General features: G+C 41.6%; 2 protein-coding genes across 2 annotated transcripts in view; one reads left to right on the top strand and one right to left on the bottom strand.

Moving 5' to 3' along the window:
* Nucleotides 1-70: 70 nt before the first annotated feature.
* Nucleotides 71-13,077, bottom strand: ccdc12 (coiled-coil domain containing 12). The gene is made up of 7 exons (XM_080738752.1): nucleotides 12,944-13,077; nucleotides 8,049-8,134; nucleotides 2,997-3,076; nucleotides 2,791-2,852; nucleotides 2,519-2,553; nucleotides 2,335-2,411; nucleotides 71-1,246 (listed from the first exon to the last, which is right to left on the bottom strand). Exons 1-7 carry the CDS (start codon nucleotides 13,025-13,027, stop codon nucleotides 1,167-1,169), a joined length of 504 nt encoding a protein of 167 aa, XP_080594878.1. The 5' UTR covers nucleotides 13,028-13,077; the 3' UTR covers nucleotides 71-1,166.
* Nucleotides 13,078-20,726: 7,649 nt separating this feature from the next.
* nbeal2 (neurobeachin-like 2) overlaps nucleotides 20,727-20,870 on the top strand; it is a 110,303-nt gene continuing 110,159 nt past the window's right edge. Inside the window, exon 1 of the mRNA XM_080754576.1 lies at nucleotides 20,727-20,870. This exon is cut by the window's right edge and continues 420 nt beyond it. The gene's annotated coding sequence lies outside the window, so the exon portion shown is untranslated.

Here is a 20,870-nt window from a genome sequence, read left to right as displayed (position 1 = left end):
AGTGGAATTCCAATTACAGGGCTATCTCTTGAGGAGCAACCACACAGACTTCATGAAGGTCAACACAGTCTTAAGAAAATCCAAGTTTTACTTCACAATATAAAATAAACCACAATAACAATAGTAGTTTACAACTCATGGACATGGGGAGCAATTATATATACTGTATGTGTGCTGTTGCAGTCAAACTGTACTGTACATGGCGTGACACTGACACCTCTTGTTAAAGGACCACACCAGTCTAACTTGGACTTTTAACAGAATATAAATCTCAAACAACATTTTTAAACATCATTCATGTTGAAACTGCTGAATAACACTATGATACTTTAAAGTTAATAGCTCTAGGTAATTCACCCTAAGACACATTTTATTTAACAATAGTGATTTTCAAGGTACATTCTGTAATGCTTATTGAATATTGACAAACAAAGCACTTTGGGGAATATTTGTAAGGTTTATGTAAACTATGTGGTCAATATTATCAATGGGCAGTGGCATGTAGTAAGACTGGTATGATCCTTTAAGGTTCACAAAATGAATACAATGCTGACAACAAAGTCACATGAAGTGATTGAATCGCTTCCCAATGCAGTTATACCAAATGAAAGTCTCTGTTCTGGTGGCATCAAATCACTTGCCATGGATGGCTGAGCATATTGCCACTGTCGGGCAGAAACCTTGTATCTCCAAGTTTCACATTTTTACCTTTATTCGTAAAGTGAAGCCCTGCTTCATCATACAAGACTGTCGCACAAAACTAGTGAAAATAGCAGATCTACAAGCACACAAGGCACCTGTTGTGTGCTTGTAGATCAGCCATTTTCACAAATTTAAATCTTTTTAAAATGATGAATACAAAACGAACGGTTTTGGACATACACGTTCCCCCCCCCCCCCCCCCAACGATAATGCATATCTATCACTATCTAACACTACACCAGCTGATTTAGCTAATTAACACTCCTTTAACAGAGATTGTTTAGAGAAACCAGCTAGTATACTGTAGTAGCATTTGTGCCCTCCATGGCATATATGAATGGCCACCGCTGTGAATCTATTCCAATGGAACTGTACAGTGGAGAGCCAACAGTGTCGGGTGGTTCTCCGCATGGTGCTGTGCTCCCCCGACGTTCACATTCTGTATTTACAGGAACGCCAACGCTTTAGTCTGAGTCGCCATCCGCCGCTCCTACTGCGCCCACTGCGTCAGCCAGCTCCAACTCACTGCCTTGCAGACGGTCCCCTGGACGGACGCACACACACACACACACACACACACACACACACACACACACACACACACACACACACACACACACACACACACACACACACACACACACACACACACACGCAATACACACATACACACATACACACATACACACATACACACATACACACACACACACACACACACACACACACACACACACACACACACACACACACACTTGTGCGTGAACAACCAGTGCAATGCACAGATTCAACATGCTATTGGATTGGGATGATGATCTACATTATAAAAATGAAAAAGGGGCTTGGTGAGAACATGTATATTTTATGGGTCTTCAGAAAGGCACCTCTACTGTATCAATAACACCCCTGATCATACAGTTACTTAAAGGACAACTTTGTTTTTTTACAACAAGGGTTAATATTTTAGATTGTATTTAGAGCAAAGAAAAGAGTGTTAAAATGTTTTCATTTGCTGCTTTCTATCGTTTTAGCAAATTTAATGACTTCAGTGGTTGGGGGCATGCGTGCAAGTGGCTAAATACGTATGTATTTTTAGATACAATAAGCCCATTCCCAAGATGCACTACAATCTTTCATTGGCAGATGTGACTTATGGGGGCTAGTAGTGTTACTGTGAATAGTAATAAAGAAATTGCCAGCTTATTGTGTCTAAAAATACATATTCAGGCACTTGCACGCATGCCCCCATGCAATAAAATCAAAGTCATTCAAATCTCTAAAGAAATAGAAAGAAGTAAATGAAAACATTTGAATACTCATCTTTTCTTTTCTCTGATTACAATCTAAAATATGAACCCTTGTTGTAAAAAAAACAAAGTTGTCCTTTAAACCTGATTATGTTCAGCTGGTTTCTCGCTCCACGCCAAAACGTGTCTGTCGAAGGCCTATTCTTAGAAGGTAAATTTAGATCATTTAACAGTGCGGGAATCACATCAGTGATGTTATCAGGTTGGTTTGGAGCCTCGCAGAGTCTGGAAACCACCAAGCAATTAACCTAATAACGCATGCATAGGCACACCCACTGATAACATGCCCAAGCAGCAGAATGGTAAGTGGGCAGGCCATACTCACGTATAAGTTCTGCAATGGCTCTCTGTGTTCTTCTCTCCAGCTTCTCCAGTTTCTTCGCCACGTCTCGCTTTAGATCCCTACATTCATAATCACAATGTCAACACTAAGCCTCATTTATACTTAGCTATACAATGGAGTCCCATGCCAAAATATATTGCATATGTAAAAAAGAAAAACATCTTACCAATCTGGCTTTCTAGGAGCAAGGTTAGCCAAATCCTACAAAAATAAAGGAGGACACAGATGTGAGTGGGAAACAAACTACAACACAGTGTTAGCTGCATAATATACAATATGCTGAAATAGAAAATATATCTTCTTCTAAACAAACATGATTCAGACAGCTTCCTAAATTGCACAGCATTCTGGTGAATAATTTTTATTCAACCAAATTCTACTAAACATTAGCATCCCGTTATCTGTCCTGTACTCAGACAAGGCTAAAACACTGCTTACCACTTCTTCAATGATGGGCTCTGTTTTTGCTGCCTCAAGCTGATCCTTAACTTTATCTTCGACTGAAAACAAAGAATGAGCACATGACACATGAGTTCTTCATATGTTTTAAGTTCACTACCAAAGACAAACAAAAACACACATCAAGAACTCTGAGATCCTGTCACCATAAACTAAGCTGACGCTCCTAAAGGAAGTGTTCTCACCAGATGCAGGCTTGGCTTTGGGTACCTGGCGCTCCTTCAGCTCTTCATCCTCTGGGGTGTAGTTCCTTAGTTTCAGCTCTCTGAGGGCAGAGAAGGCAGTTATAGAATACTCCATCCACTGTTCTTCAGTCTCATTTCCATTTATTGGTAGCAGTAATGGTCCATATAAATCCATCAATCGCTGTAGGCAGGAAATTGAAAGCAACACAGATTGTCCACGCAGTGACATAGTTGTGAGTCGTGACAGACATCTAACTATAGCCATTGAAGGCAGCAAAGCTCCATGTTAAGAATGGGACATAAAGAAAACATTTGAGTATTGAATGTCATCAAAACCTTTCAGCGTTTATCGACACCAAGTTGCTGTCACAAATTGACCAAAGATACATAACTTTGACTATGGAGAATTAATTTAATGCCACAACCACATAACTGGAACATTCCAGGATGGTGTTCTACCTCAGAACCAGAGCCCTAGAATGGAGAGTTGCGTCACTCCCGTTCACTTCATGGGGCCAGGTCTTCTACGCACACATCTATTGGCGTATAGTGACAAACGGCGAACGGGAAGTTTACAAAATGCATTGAAGTCTATGAGGTGTAAAGTGACAATGAACCACGTGACCAGCGCTGTTTCTGACCCCGCGGTGACACCACTCTCTGATTATACTGCTCTGCTCAGAACATGTGGGCTGGGGCGGTATGGATTTTTTGTTATCGCGGTAATAAATCACTGTTTACCAACAGTATGGCGGTAACTCCTCCAAAAAGGTGTAAACAAAAACATGAAAAATAAAAATATATAATAATAATTGCGGTTATGAACTCGATAGTCGACACCACGGTATGCATTACACAACCGCAATACATTCCTCCTGTCTGCCCTCACTTTTGTTGCCTCTCTTGTCTCAAAACAAAAGCACAGGTTTTTAATTACATGATTGAAACCTCATGTTCAAAACTGTTACTTTTGTGCCGCGCTTCGAGCTTCTAGATCTTCTACTTTTGATGCTTTTGTGCATCGCTGTAGTATGATCCAGTAGGGCATTAATTCACGTTAGAATATGGAGATAAGAGATTTCTGCCTGACAGCAAGGATATATACACTGTATGTTGCTGTGCACCAGGAGGTGGCAGTGTAGTCAAGCGTTCTCCTCTGGAGATCAGGAGACAGAAGGACCATCTGCAGACCCTTTACAGCTGAGCCTCTTGTGTCTAGGAGGGGGCTGTTAGGTCCATGGACACAGGGAATAAGGCTCCCTTTTATCTGTTAGAACACATCTCATTAACACGATCCACCTGCTCTGTGGGGCTTGAGTCGAGATCGGCAAACAGCTGAGGAATGTCTTTGCTTTTGTGCTTCTATTATGTAATCTCTCATCGCCCGTCTTTACACAGTGGCATTCCTGGCGAGTCTGGGTGATGGTTGTGTAGATTGTTCCTTGAGCCCAGAGACAGACAGAGATACAAGGTCACAATATTGTCAAGGGAACCCTCCAGCGTGGAGGTTCTGCTGTTGTTATATGCCAATATGATTTGAGTAGAGTTTATTTTAATAAATATTGTTAATGTTTACTTATTAGTTTAGATTGCTGCCTCTGGGAAGCATTGACACTTGCAATGTGTTGGTGACTGTGTAGGGCGGGTATTTAAGGCTATTAATAACAATTTTGGGGTAGTACGCAGTGGCGGCTTCCGTTCTATTTTGTCGTATTTTTGGTGAAAAATATTTTCATGCATTTGTTTTATTTATATTACAGAGGAGGGAAGCAGGAAGGAGAGCTTATGACCTTCAAACACGGGATATTGCAACTATGTGGACAGCACTGACTCCCAGCCACCAAGGTTAGCCTCTGAGCAGAGATTGAATGGTGAGGCTACAGCAAAGAGGGCTATACTCTGAACACGACTAGAACGGCCACACTGGCCAACCACAGACAGAGCGATGCCTTGTATGGTATAAGTAAGAATGCTAGTCATGTTCCGCTCTTGGCCGTGTCTTAACTCTACACATCTCACACCAACTCTGAAGTCTCAAAGACAGCAGTACCTCTGCTTTCTTACAGTATACCACTTCAGATATTTCTGATGTCTCAGTTCTTAAGCTCATATTTAAGCATTAAAACAAACCTATTTTAAAAACAGTATCTGGAATAAAAATGTGAAAATAAACATAATATAGAAAATTACAATAAACAATAGTATATAATATAGAATATGAGAATCAATCACCAAAATGTGTTTTCCGAAGTATTAAAAAGAGATGACAGATGTTGCCGACCTAATCTTTTCAGGAAGGATTTGCTCAAGGGCATGCTGATTGTGGTTGTCCAGGGAGTGGAGTTTCCCCCCCTCCAGCCCCACCCCAACCATAATTTCTCTGCCTGTTTGGGTATTCGAACTCACTCTTAACCTAACACACGCAGCCAGGTTTTATAGTGTGGCTTCACTGAACACCACACATAGTAACTTACTATCCATAGTTTAAGATTTGACAAGGACGCCACACCATTTTTGGAGCTGTGTGAAGCACAGGCTCCCTATACGTGGCCGTGTGGGTCTGTCTGTGTGTCTGTCTGTGTGTGTGTGTGTCTGTATGTAGCCTGAACTTCCTAAACTTCGGCACGCTACTAGTCCCACAGTTTTGCCACCACACACTCGCGCCATATGTCAAATCGACCGGCTTACTCGGGAATCGTGGGCTAGTAACTTGCTAAGAGAAAGGTTCAATAGTTTAATTGATATTAATTTATTAGTGAATTAATTTTCCCCATTGACTTATAATGGGAATCGCAAAAACTCACATTCAATTATTTGTCTCTCGCAAACCATAGGGGCTAGAGTTTCAAGACTTGGAGAGGAGGTTCATAATGATTTCAAGGATTAAATAAAAAATAATTGTGTCATTTGGCCGCATGGTGGCGCCATAACACCCCACTTTACGTTTTGGCCTGTAACTCTTGAACCGTAGGTCGGAAAATTAAAAATATTTTTTCCCTGGATTCCTTGGGTCATGACGCATCTCCCCATATAGGCCACGCCCATTTGCGCCATGATAGATTTTCCGCCATCTTGAATTTTCTCCTACATATTTTCTTCAAATGTCACAAAAATCGGTACACATGATCCACACACACACACACACACACACACACACACACACACACACACACACACACACACACACACACACACACACACACACACACACACACACACACACACACACACACACACACACACACACACACACACACACACACAGGTGTGATTTTTAGACTATGACTTGTTATTTTGGCTCTCTGTCAACGCACCGAGGCTGATCTAATTTTTAAAGGTGTTTCTTCTTAACTGGACAGTCATCAACCTGAGGGCCTGGATATACTTTATGAATAAAGCCCATTTCCTTCTTAAAAAGGAGATTAATTTGACAACAACAAGGGTTAGACATTTACTGCTTGTGCTCTGCAACATCCTTGTTTGGTATAATCTGTTCTCTCATGTTGTTTTTCAAAAATATTTTAAGCACATCACCGTATTACTGTGTGGAAATGTAGGAGCCGAGCAGTCTAGAAGAGTGTCTCTGTGTGTCTTGTACATGCAGCCAGTAGGCCATGGAAGTAAATCCTTTAATCATTTTCACATACTGTATGTTTTATACTTTTTTAAATATTTGACTTTTAAACATCCTGGAAGTCAATCGAGTTCAAACTGGGCAAAGAAAGTGACTGGCCACAGGACATCGGAGATCCATCCGTTAGCCACGCCATTATAAGACCCAATCTTATTTGATTAGTACAGTAGAAATATACAGGAGGTAAAGAGAGATGACCTGGCCTGGAACCTATAAGCCTCGTAAACCTCCTCCTCCTGGAGCTACATTCCATTTGCTCAAATCGAATCAGAATTTAAGACGAGGCTGGTTTACGAGGCTAGGAACCTATGACCTTGTGATTAGGTCTGTGACCATGGTCTGTGAAATCAGACCACCAGAACACAGCACCCATGAAATGTTAAAGTGATGCAGCACACGATACCGCCCGTCTATCTTACACTCACACTTTGCTTTTTGTGCAAGTCTGCACCTTGAATTAGACATTTGTAACAACACAACACACCAGAACACACCTAGGCCACTGAGGCCAGTACCAATCCATTCTGTCCACACACAAACCCAGTGAATTAGGCCTGCAAGATTCTCTGTCCACAATGACACAGTCCCATCCTGTTAGACTAGAGCAGTGGCTCCCAAACTTTTCAGGTCAAGACCCGAAAGAGAGTAAACTTTTGCCCGGGACCCAAACTAGTGAAAATAGCAGATCTACAAGCACAAAACGTGTCGCTTCACACCACGTTGCAAGCTTGTAGATCAGCTATTTTCACTACTTCCAATTCAAAAGAAAATAAATATTTATGGAATTTCTTTGATTTGTTGTTTTTTTGGTAAAAATAAAGAACATTTTTAATATATATATTTTTTTAAATGTAGGAGTCGTGACCCATAAATGGGTCCCGATCTACTGTTAGGGAAATAGTGTGGACTAGAGGGAGTGTCTCTGAGGGCCATTGGTGCACACAGTCATTAAACATAAACAATGTCTAGAAACAAAGCCCAGGCTGCAGGGTATTTGAGCAGCTATTAACACCAGGCTGTGATGCAGGACAGAGAAAAAAGCCCAGTAATGTGTGTGTGTGAGATAAAGAGAGAGAGAGAGAGAGAGAGAGAGAGAGAGAGAGAGAGAGAGAGAGAGAGAGAGAGAGAGAGAGAGAGAGAGAGAGAGAGAGAGAGAGAGATTAATGCAAATCATTTTCATCAAAAGTATTCTGTAGTTGATGGCTGATGTCTCCTTCATACAGGTGGCAGGTTTTATTCAGTGTGCAAACTCAGAGAAATCAACATTGTTCAAAATAAAAAAATTGCTTGATATATCACCACAAATATTTGTGTTCTATGTGAATGTAGCCTACTTACAGTCAGACAACAGCATATTTTCTGGCTAATTAATAGCACAGAAACTGCCCCCGGTGTAATGGACATTAAAAGCCACCAACCTATGCCTCTGTTCTTCCTCCTCCACAACCTCCTCTTCTTCCAAGGCTCTCTTCCTGTCAGGCTCTCCATCCTCCAACTCTCTCCCCTGTTTGGAAGTCAATACAACATCATTAACATAATGCGGCCAGTACAGTATTCACCATTATTACCTTATTGAGGCATTATTTGTACGGATTTAACATTGCTCCAGCAAATCGTGCTCAAAGTTAAGATACTATGGCAGTATATGGGGGCCCATATACTGCCATAGTAGCGGCCCAGGTGCATACCACATAGGCTCTAATGACTGACTGTGTGTCGCGGGTTCGGGTCCCCGTTCCCGACGGCCTTTGCTGCGTGTCTCTCCCTGTCTCTCTCCCCCTCTTTCCTGTCTGTCAATCTTCACTTGAACAATCAATAAAGGCAGAAAAGCCAAAAACAAATATTTAAAATAGAAAAGAATATCTCATAGAACCAGGTACGTTAGTTTTGCATACTGTAGGTAAACAGAGAAGTACAACCTCTATGGGTGGTGTGATTTGAGAGGCAAATTGGAGGCAAATGAATTTGCATTTTTGTACTCTCACGTTTCTGACATTGGGTTGTTCAAGCAGTATTTTAGCTTCAGGGATTAGACCCAATCAGGTCAAGCCAGGCCCCACTAGGATTCTGGGTTCTACAACAGGGAAAATGTGTGGCAAGAATTATGGCTCAGTGTAGCCACAAAGTAGGTCATGGTCTGTGGTTTTACCCAAAATGTATTAGTTATTTTATACTGGCTACAGTAAGCTGGTGAAGATGTTCTGGTACTCACCAAACCTATTCAAGAAAATAAAACAAACTGAATGTCGGGGGAATTCTCATGCACATGGAGAAGTGCATGACCCTGAGCTGAGATCTCCGAGCCTACAGTACTGTACTATACAAATTATATTGGGCAAAAGTGAGAAAGTATAACAAAGGACAACGAACCCCACCCAACTCAACTCCCCATTTTCCTGAAGAGCCTTCCTGTCCACCTGCAAGAACAATTCAGGAGACTGAGTCATTCTTCAAGTACAGTGCAGCAGGAAAACAGACCCACGTTACAGCAATGTCAACGTCATTCATCAAACACACAGCTAGGCCCAGGCCGACAAGCTCTCTGGTCTAAACCAGCTTACAGTATTTAGTCAAACACACTGAAGGCTGTTCTGGCCTTGGAGCAAGGTTTCCTGTTCAAGGGGAAAATAAATAATCAGAGGACTCTCAAAGTGTCACAGAAGAATAGGCTCAAGCCAATCAAGCTCTGGTGAGAAGTAGGCTAAACCTAACCTACTCTGCACGACTACTCACATACAGGACCAACTGAGGACCAAGTGAAATCATTACATGATTATTCTGTGTTGTGCAATATCTAGGCTAATGCCCAATATACAGTATAAGTAAAGTACAACACAGTTTGATTGAATAAGTCAGTATTGTGAAAAGATGTGAAATGTATCCACATGACACTTGAAAGGATAGCCAGTTGGTTAAGTAAGTAAGTAGCCTTGGAAACCAAGAGTTTCTGAGCCATATGGCCCATAGTTTGATACAAGCATGGTCATGAATGTATGTTGTATGACACACACACACACACACACACACACACACACACACACACACACACACACACACACACACACACACACACACACACACACACACACACACACACACACACACACACACACACACACACACACACACTTCGTGAACCAGTGTGCGCTGTTTACTAAACAATTAACACAATATGTAAAATTATGATGCTTTTAGAGTGTTATGGAAAATGCTTCAAAACATATGGCTAGTTTGACCGCTTAAAATGCTCTAATCTTGAAAAGAAGTGCCTATCTAGTATCTACAAGCTCTCAATGCGTCAGATTGGCTATTTTCACTGCATAAAGCACTTTCATAGAAGACATGCTGGTTTCTATGGATTCCAAATGACTGAAATCAGTCCTGGCGACTGAGAATTTCAAATCATGAGAGCTGCATATTATGACGAATAGACGAATAGACCTACGTATATACAGTATAGCAGGTGTTAGATAGTTCAACTGTGCCTTTTGTCTTCACAAACTTCACAAATAGTGTAGCCAAAGGCACTTCGTTTTGTTGGACTGAAATTAGACATGCATTATTTTAGAGATGTTACCGATCAATCGGCAATGGATCGGATCGGGCCGATCAAAGCGTGATCGGCGATAATCGGTGGTTTAGATCAAAAGGTAAATTCACCGATCCGATCCGATCGGTGCATCCGATCAACCAGCCGTTCAGTATGCCCACTTGAGGCCATTTTGGGGTATTGATTTCCACAGTGCTGAAGGAATAATTAGTTACTGCTATGATAATAAATACATAGTAATGCTGGTAAATAACTATAAGGCAAATATATAAATGAATTCATGAGTGAATTAATTAATTAAAGTTAAAACATTAACATTTAGAAAATATAAATAACATATAAATAATAACTTGATCGGATCGGTGATTGATCGTATCGGGTGATCAAACTTTTGTGATCGGTGCTCGGTGATCGGTTCCAAAAAACCTGATCGGACCATCCCTACATTATTTCAATGTGTAACACCTGGGATTCGAAACCAGGTCTCCCACATAAAAGTCCAACATCACTAGACCAAAGGGACATCCCCGTGGCCATGGGGAGATACTAGACTTTTGAGGCCATCAGGCTGAGGCAGTGAGTCACTCTGCTACACATGCAAGAATTTTACAAGGAATATGTTGAGGCACATCATGGTGCAGGGACAAAGAGTAGACACACGAAATGATTAACACAGGCAACAAGAAGACATTGCAAAACATTCATTCAAACACTACAGTACAATCATGCAAACTTTACATTAGACTAGCTATTCTCAAACTAGTGGGCCGTGAGGATATTGCAAGTGGACTGTTAAATAATCTGCAAAAAAAGATTATTTTGATAATATAACATTAATATAAAAAACTAAATGTAATAACAAATAATAATAATGATAATTTCATAGCATGACGTTTCTTTAAAACCTTGAAAATGTGTTCATTGTGATAAATAGTTACTTAAAGTATATTGATCCAAGCCGGAACACGATCGATTGATTGAGCCATGATCTGAAAATGCACGCGGTCCACCCATCTGACCACTTAACACAGAAGCCTGTTAAAGGACAACTTTAGTTTTTTACAACAAGGGTTCATATTTTAGATTGTAATTAGAGAAAAGAAAACGTGAGTGTTAAAATGTTTTAATTTGCTTTGTTCTATTGTTTTATCGCGTTTACCGTGCTAAAATGTGGGGCATGCGTACAAGTGGCTAAATATGTATTTTTAGACACAATAAGCCAGCAGTTTCTTTGTTGCTATTTCCAGTAACACTTCTAGCCCCCATAAGTCACATCCAACCATGAAAGGTTGCGTTGTATCTTGGGAATGGGCTTATTCTGTGTAAAATGTCATATTTAGCCACTTGTACGCATGCCCCCAGCCACTGAAATAAGAATCTCTAAAACAATAGAAAGAAGTAAATGAAATATTTTTAACACTCATCTTTTATTATTCTTTAATTACAATCTAAAATATGAACCCTTGTTGTAAAAAACTAAAGTTGTCCTTTAAGTGGTATCTGCTGCCGTCAGATGGGTGGAGTCGGTGGACCACTAATGGTGATCCAGAAATGGTTGAGGACAAGTGGACCACTGTATTAAACATTAGACTAACAAAGCTACAAAAGTTAGTTTTGACAGCATTGCAAGAAAGGACAGCTGGGGAGCTACTTTTGAGATAATAAAAGAAACATTGCCAAAATAGGGATGCCAAGGTTAATCGGCACAGAGAATGAGAATAGAGTTTGTTTATTTGATCAGCCAATATCATCGCCAGTCATAGACCTGTAAGGCCTGTGTATGTGTTCATGTTCAGCGCACATATAAAATTAAAGAACAGTCAAAGTGCTAGCCTGCTCTGCTATATTTATTCCCACACTGTCCTCTGTCTTCACTGTCCTGTCTGTAAATGGCCCCACTTCCACACAGAGAATTTAACACCAGTAAACAACATTAATCTGAACATATAATACAGTAGAATCAAAAACGTCAGGTCCACAATAATATGTGTTCAAACTACAATCCAATGTTATATGTCTCTCCCAAGTTCAACTAACCTTGTGTCACCAGAAAGGTAAATGCACCATCATGTCCAAAAGCTATCGGGTGAACATGGGTTGCATTGTAATACACTATCTGTTGCTATATCAACATTTAAGCATCACAACGCGACATCTTATTATGTATTTAACAGTGGTGTAAGTAGGCCCTACTCCCATTTCTTACTCAAGTAAAAGTATCAATAGCAATGTAGAAATAAGTCTGGAATTCTAAAAGTACAAAAGTATTGGTATCAAAATGTACACAAAGTAGAAAGTAGATCCTTTGGAATTAGCAGATCTACACGCTCACAATGCATTGTAAGTTTAAATGGCCGAAATGTATATAGGGTTGAAGTGGTTATGTATGTTTTGTAATAATAATCCAAAACCTACAAAGTAACTAGTAATTACAGTTTTCAAATAGTTGTAGTGGAGTAAAGGTACAATATTCGGAAGTAAAGTACTTACAACTGGAAATACTTAATATCATTGTGAAGTAAAAATACCTGTAAATTGTACTTAAGTAAATGTATTTAGTTACTTAATTACACCACTTATCGTATGCTCGTTCTTTTCATATAGTGTAGGAGTACAGAAGAAACATAAAACAGAATAAAGGTAGCACTAGAAAATTAGCTACACCGGGCTAGCTATAGCATGCTAAACTGTGTGTAAACATGCCTCTCTTCCGAGTTGTGTCTCGTTATTAGGACATGGAATTCACTCATTGTGCATGTGTACCTGATTATGTCTGCTTTTCAGTGCTTTCAGCCTCTCCTTTCTCTTCAGAGCCTGTTCCTGTAAGGATCCTACGCTTTTCTCCATGTTTATCTCTTCACGTTGCTATCATGAATCTGTTGTATCGCCAATCCATTGATCTGGCCTGACGAGGGTTTACAACTCAACGTCGAGTGCATCGATTCTGTTGGCAACAGTGGGTCGAGACCATGGTCGATCGACCTATCTTTCTTATTATAACAGTTGGTCGAGAACCATTTGATTTGTGAGTCGCGGACATATTTTTATGGCTCCTTTAATTTTTTTCCTTCTTTTTTCCCCCCCGCTATTGATTGATTGATTGATTGATTGAAGGCTTTATTAGAAGTTTGCATAGGAAAATGTACAGATTCATGACGGTACAGTTCACTGGTACAAGGTCTACTAAAAGGAGATCCATGAAAAGACTAAGCTTATTTCAACAGGAAACCATTTAAGTATCTCATATAACATTGAATGACAGACAAATAGAACACAGTACTATGCAGTAGATATGTAAAGAAAAAAGGGGAAAAAAAAGAAAAGAAAACAGTAAATCTAAACAAACAGTACAAGGAATATACAGTAAATCTAAACAGACAGTAAGTATGTACAAGGAATATACAAGTATACAAGTATATACAAGGAAGGGGCAGGGAGGGTAGGGTTGGGCTAGGTTTTTTACCAGTTGCGAACGGCTGCTGCCTGTAAGTGGTTTTTCAGGGCAATTTTAAAGGATGCTAGTGATCCACATTTACATTTAGTTTTTAATTATTATTATTCAAAACATTTTCAAAAAACATTCCCCTAAAAATGTTTTTATTTTGTTCTTATTTTTTTCATGAATTAAAACATAAACCGGAAATTTCATGAAGAAACTAGAAGCAGTGCTCTTCCGAGCACAGGTCTCCGCCAGGTCAGTTAGGTTATTGAGGCCCCCTGGTGGCGCTATAATAGGCAAATATGCCATTGGAGACTGGAGGTGGGCTGCGGATTTGAGGCATTTTGTTCCAAAATGTGTCTTGCTAAAATTGAGCTGCTGTAAAGCCGGCATCATAGTCGCCTGGGCGGTGGAAGGCTTTACACCGCGGTGTAGTCTTTTCGAGTCTTTTTGAGTCATGAAACTACAACGTTACATCATTCCCCGCGGTGGAGAGCTTTCCACAGTGAGTCCCAACACATCTCTCTGTTTTTACTATCAGACAGACAGGCTCTACACCCCGTTCACTGATTGGTCGACCTGAACCGGTCTAGGCGGGGTAAAGGCTATGGGTAAAGGACTTCACCGTGGGCGGCGGGCTGTGACTATGATGGCCTGCACTTATTTTCTGACTTGAGGTGGAAAGCTTTCCACCTCAAATTTGCGGTGGATAGGTCTCCAGCTCCACCGTACACTCTGATACGGGCTTAACAGGCCAATGTGAAAAAGGTGGCATTTGTTCCTTGAATGCGCGTGCAAAATTGCACGGAAATTGCAAGCTGCGTTATGATTTGAGTTATTTTGTTCAAAACGGACCAATCCTGCAAACTTTGGAAGCCAATGTAAGCCAATTAGGATGGAATGTGAAATATTGGACAGATCAGTCTTGATCACATGACTATAGAGGACGAGGTACTGTGTACTGATTTGTGTGATTTCTGGATTTTTGGAACAAATCTGAAGGAGTAACAGACCTATCAAAAAATGTGTTTTACATAAGTTGGCCTCCTGGTGGCGCTATAAAAAGCAGATCTGATTTTTTTCCCCGTGGCCTCTAGGGAGTGCGCATACACTGATTGGTGGAGTTATTGGTAAAAAACACAAATCGGCCTGTTATAGCACCACCATGAGGCTGGTTTGAATATTTTGAAGTGGCATTTCTTCCTCGGCCTAGTGGGAATGTGCGTGCACAATTACACAGAAATCGCACACTGTGTTCATTGAGGCATTTTGCTCAAAAGGGAGCACTCTTGCAAACTTTGGAAGCCAATCTTAGCCAATCAGGATGGAATATGAAAAATCTGAAAGACCTGTTATACTGTTTTGGTGATTTTTGGACAAAATTTGTAGGAGTACTGTCCAAAAATGTGTGTTTTTTTTGTGCTATAACAGGCCCAAGCAAAAAAATGGGGGCAGAGGTTCTGCTCTGGCACCCAGGGAGTGTGCGTGCACAGTTTTGCTGCCACCGTGCCAACGGTGCCGGAGATTAGCTGTCCACAAACAGACAAAAGGACATGCACGCACGCACACACACACACACACACACACACAGAACTGCTGTTTTCACTATTTGGGTCCTCGGCAAATGCTTAACTTCGAGCTAAAAAGTTTGGGAACCATGCATGCTTGCTTGCCTGAAATTATCTATAACAATTCAATCAACCGCCTCTATTAAGTATGTACAAAATAAACTAGAAGCAGTGCTCTTCCGAGCACAGGTCTCCACCAGGCCATGCGTCCTGGTGGTGCTACTGTATAATAGGCCAATGTAAAAAGGGTGGCATATGTTCTTCACCTTAGATCTTTCATGGCAATCGGACGCTGCATGCATGATTTCAAGAATTGTGTTCCAAAAATGTGTTTTGCTAAAGTCTACCTGCTGGTGGCGCTATAACAGGACAATGTTAAAAAGGTAGCATTTGTTCCTTGACCTAGTGGTAATATGTGTGGCAAATGTCACGGTAAGCTGCGTTGATGATTTGAGGCATTTTGTTCAAAAACGGAGCAATCCTGCAAACTTTGGAAGCTAATATTAGCCAATCAGGATGGAATGTGAAATATCAGACGGATCGGACTTGATCACATGACTATAGAGATACTGTGTACCGATTTGCATGATTTTTGGATAAAATCTCAAGGAGTAATATCCAAAAATGTGTTTTACATAAGTCGGCCCAAAGGTGGCGCTATAAAAGGCTGATGTGAAAAATGCAGGGCAAAGGTTTATCCTTAGCCTCTAGGGAGTGCGCTTACAAAGTTTGAAACTGATCGGTGGAGTTATAGGTAAAACCACAAATCGGGCTGTTATAGCGCCACCATGAGGCTGATTAAAAAAAATTAAGTGGCATTTCTTCCTCGGCCTAGTGGGAACGTGTGTGCGCGATTTCATGATAATTGCACTTTGCGTTTGTGATTTGAGGCATTTTGTTCAAAACGGCTCAATCCCACAAACTTTGGAAGCCAATCTTAGCCAATCAGGATGGAATATGCAAAATCGGACAGATCCGTGTCGATCACATGACTGTCGAGATATTGCCTACCGATTTGTAGGATTTTTGGACAAAATCTGTAAGAGTAGTGCACAGAAATGTGTTTAGCAAACATCGGCCACTAGTTGGCGCTAGAAAAGGCCCATTTGAAAAATGTAGGGCAGAGGTTCTAGATTGGCATCCAGGGAATGTGTGTGCTCACTTTGGCAGCGACCGGGCCAACGGCGACTGAGATTTGGCGCTCACAAACTGCGAGGACGCACGGACGCACGCACGCACGCACGCACGCACGCACGGACGGACGGACGGACGCACGGACGGACGGACGGACACACGGACGGAGGGGAAAACATACTCTCCCTCAGCCTTCGGCTGGTGGAGACAATAATAATTATAGCCTACAATACTTTGTTAAGTCATCAGTAGATATTTTAGTATCAAAGAGCTGCATTAGCATCATGTAGGATAAGAATCTAGGCTTCAAAGACAATTTAAGGAGTGCTTCTCAATGAACACATTTTATTTTCCGTTCGTGAAAGCCTTAGCTTACATATTCCAAGTTTTATTATGAAGTAATGATATTGTAAATGTAACGTATTCCGCTGAAACGCCACTCTCACCCTGGCATGGCTGTCATCAGTGACAGAGGTCCTGGTGAGGAATGTAGGGCATTGCCATGGCAATACTACTACAGCTGCATACACGGTCACTGTGTGGCCATCCTCCTATTGACCAACAGGAGCCAGCAATAGGCCTATGACATACCAACTTGTGTTAAAAGACAGTGGGTTGCTTTAGGCTAGCCTAATCAGTGGTGGAAAAAGTAACCTATTCTGATTATTATTATTTTTTCTGATTAGCCTATGTGTGTGTGTGTGTGTGTGTGTGTGTGTGTGTGTGTGTGTGTGTGTGTGTGTGTGTGTGTGTGTGTGTGTGTGTGTGTGGGTGTGTGTGTCATTGTAAATCGTAATGCATTGATAAGTTCACCACTTCAATTCAAGATGGCTGTTTTTATTACTTAATCATTTATCAGTTAATGAATGTGTTTTTTTTTTATTAAAAAGTCAAATATTTACCTCAGTATACTATACTGTATTGAAAAATACCTCAAAATGGGACTTAAGTAAGTACTGTAAGTAAATAATTGATTACTTTTCACCACTGACATGATGCACCTTTGATCTTTGGAATTATAGGCTGTATGGAAATCTGTTTTTGTGTGGACAGAACCACAATGAGTGACATAAAGAGGACATTGTTGGAAGTTTGCTACTAATAAAAGTGACTCATCAGTGTATAGAACCTTTACAACTCACACAGTGGAATAATGACATGCTGCTGGTCTACATTATGGTCATAATCGTATAACAAGACTGTTTTTGTCACACCTATTACAATGAAATACTACACTTTAATGTTTAGACACATTACAACATTTCAGTGGTTTTATACACTATAAAAACTTCACACTATTGTCTTCACTTAAAGGACAACTTCAGACTAAACTAGAAGCAGTGCTCTTCCGAGCACAGGTCTCCACCAGGCCACACAAATCGGCCTGTTATAGCGCCACCATGAGGCTGATTTAAAAAATGTGGGGCAGAGGTTCTGAATTAGCATCCAGGGAGTGTGTGTGCTCAGTTTGGCAGCGATCGGGCCAACGGCGCCGGAGATTTGCTGGTAACAACCAGGCCACACAAATCGGCCTGTTATAGCGCCACCATGAGGCTGATTTGAAAAATGTGGGGCAGAGGTTCTAGATTGGCATCCAGGGAGTGTGTGTGCTCAGTTTGGCAGCGATCGGGCCAACGGTGACTGAGATTAGCTGCTCACAAACTGCGAGGACGGACGCACGCACGCACGGACGGACGGACGCACGCACGGACGGACGGACGGACGGACGGACGGACGGAGGGGAAAACATACTCTCCCTCAGCCTTCGGCTGGTGGAGACAATTACATCTATGCCCATTTTCCTACTTATATTGATCCCAAATGACTGTCCATGGGGTCCATTAAGCATAAATGCCCCTGTCGTCCAGTTTCCCCAGCAGAAACCAGCCCTCATAGCATTGATAGAGTGGAGCCTATAAGCCTATCGAATGATCCTAGATGTTATTTAGTGCAGTGTTGTCCTTTAAAGCAGCACTAACTTTCCTCTTCTACCCCGGATTTGAACCCGGTTTTCTGCCCAAGTGCTGCATGATATTTTACCATTGAGCTTAAAGAGCCTGCCTGCTTGCTCAGGGGATAAAGAAATGTGATGACCTTTGACATAATCTAAATGTCTCAATTGGAGAGCAGGGAGACAAAATACAACAACCCCAATTGTTTGATTTATAGTGTTGCTGTGATGTCACACAAACAGAATCCCTTTTATGCCCATATATGGAGTTCCCTGATCAATATTAAGCCCATATCTAACAGGACTTCATATGGGAATGCACATGGAGGCCACATCGGCCACATACCACACTAACAGAATCTATATATGGCCAAGACATGGCACGACCTCGCTTGTCGCCCTGAGGCGTCTTAATATACCAGTAAGACTCCCTAATCGGGAGATAAGCGACCGTAGGTCACATGTATACTCAAAAAGTAGGGAGCAGTGTCCCCAAAAAATGTGGAGGGATCCATGTTGATGACATGAGTGTAGACATACTGTGTAGCGAGTTTCGTGATAATAGGGGAAAAATTGGAGGAGCAGTGTCCAAAAATGTGCTTTCAAAAATCGGCCTGAAGGTGGCGCTATATGGGACAGATCCATGTTGATGACATGAGTGTAGACATACTGTGTACCGATTTGAGTGATTTTAGGGGCAAAATTGTAGGAGCAGTGTCCAAAAATGTGTTTTGCAAGAATCGGCCTCATGGTGGCGCTAGAAGAGGGCCATGTGAGAAATGAGGGGTGGGGTCTCCGCGCCGCCGAGGCGGACGAATAGGTACCGGCCCCGGCTCTCCCGGTCGCTCCTAGCCCAAGTTACGGCATTTTATGTGCGCTGCAGTGGCAGGGGGTCCTCCACTGGGGGCGCCACCACTTTTGCATCCGTTCTGGAGCACCAGGAGTCGGTGGTCCCCGGGAATTCCCCGTGAGCAGCCCCGTTGGGGTGGTCATTTGGTCATTTTTGCACATTTGGTCATTTTTTACACCTGGGGGTCCCCCAGGGACCTGGGGGTCCCTGGAGCTCCGGGGGTCCTTGGAGGTTGTAGTTTGGCAGGCAAGGAGTGTGTGTGCAAAATCTGGCATGGATTGGGGCAACGGTTGCGGAGATATGAGCAGGGCAAAAGTGTGACGTGTGACGTGTGACTGACGGACGCACGGACAGCCGGTGGAGCTTTTGGTAGTAAATGCGACCTACGGTCGCAATTATACAGATTAGACAAAATTACATTTTATTCATTTAAAAGGGTTACACAATGAGGCTCTTAATTTAACACTCCAATGACCACTAGTAACTTATACTCTCCATATAGACTAATGCATTATAACAGTGATTATAACAAATTATAAAATGATGATTACAACTGTGATAATTGTATACCATGAGAAATGTCGCAGCTTGTCTCCGTCTGTCTGTCTGTGTCAGTCAGTCCGTCCGTCAGTACACATATTTTCAGTCTATTGGTTCCCTTGTCACTGTGACATAACAGAATGGGTTTGCTGCTGTGACATCACGCTCTGGCTTCATGTCACTTTCATGCCCATATATTTTATGCCCATATATAGTCAACAATGTGATGTCAGAACATGCCCCGATGTCGTCAATATGAAGGGCACATCTGGGAATGCCATATTTGGTAATGCCCATATATGGGCATGTTCTGCTGGTATAGCCGATATAGTTCACTGGCCAGATAGCCAAGAATTGGCATGACCTCGCATGTCGCCCTGAGGCATCTTACCAGTTTTAATAGGCTACACTATGATCCTGGCCCAATAATGTGTGTTTGTTCTGCAATTATTAATTATTATGTATCAGGTACCTGATACTTGACCTTATTAGTCATTATAAAATGCTTTATAATGTGATTATTATTATGAGAATGAGTTCTAATATTAATAGCCTAATTATCCAGTCTTCTTCTTCATTTGGCTAATTCCCATCGGGGTCACCATCTGTTTCCATCTTCTGTTTTCTGCATCATCATCCTTTGAGACTCCACATCCATAAACCTCCACTTTGGCCTTCCTCTTCAATCTATTACATGGCAGTTCCATCCTCAGCATCTTTCTCACAATCCTTACCCCTCATCCCTCCTTCTCAATACTTAATTATAGTGTTAAGCAGATTATAATGCAATATATAGGCTATATAGCCTAATTAAAGTATGTTCATAGTATGCTATTGTGGATTCAAACATATCATTCAATTATGAATTAAAAAAAGTGTGTGTGTGTGTGTGTGTGTGTGTGTGTGTGTGTGTGTGTGTGTGTGTGTGTATCCATGTAACCTTTACCTACCCTACAGTCAACTTGTTGCTCTTTGTCATGTCAACAGTCAGTGGTGCGTGTCTGTCTCTCTGTGTTGCTCCCACAGGAAGAGCAGAGCGCCAGGCGCAGAAAGCGAAGGGGAGACAGAGACGCACACAGACACATTGTTGTGCAGGGAGAGAGAACAGAACATGTCAGATGAGTTGAACAGTAGCTGCTGTACACATTGAGCCGATTGCAGCCAGCATCTGTCGCTTCCGTGCGATAACTCTCTCTCTCTCGCTCTCC

This window comes from Nannobrachium achirus (assembly GCF_963921795.1).
Source record: "Nannobrachium achirus genome assembly, chromosome: 2".
Classification (NCBI taxonomy): domain Eukaryota; kingdom Metazoa; phylum Chordata; class Actinopteri; order Myctophiformes; family Myctophidae; genus Nannobrachium; species Nannobrachium achirus.
This window is presented reverse-complemented; position numbering and strand designations above follow the sequence as displayed.

Excerpts from the sequence above, each read along its gene's own strand:
- ccdc12 (XM_080738752.1), bottom strand. The coding sequence starts at position 13,027 with ATGGAGAAAAGCGTAGGATCCTTACAGGAACAGGCTCTGAAGAGAAAG. Across the intron at positions 2,853-2,996 it reads CAAAGCCAAGCCTGCATCTG|TCGAAGATAAAGTTAAGGAT; the intron begins GTGAGAACACTT and ends CTTTGTTTTCAG. Across the intron at positions 2,412-2,518 it reads GCTCCTAGAAAGCCAGATTG|GGATCTAAAGCGAGACGTGG; the intron begins GTAAGATGTTTT and ends TTATGAATGTAG.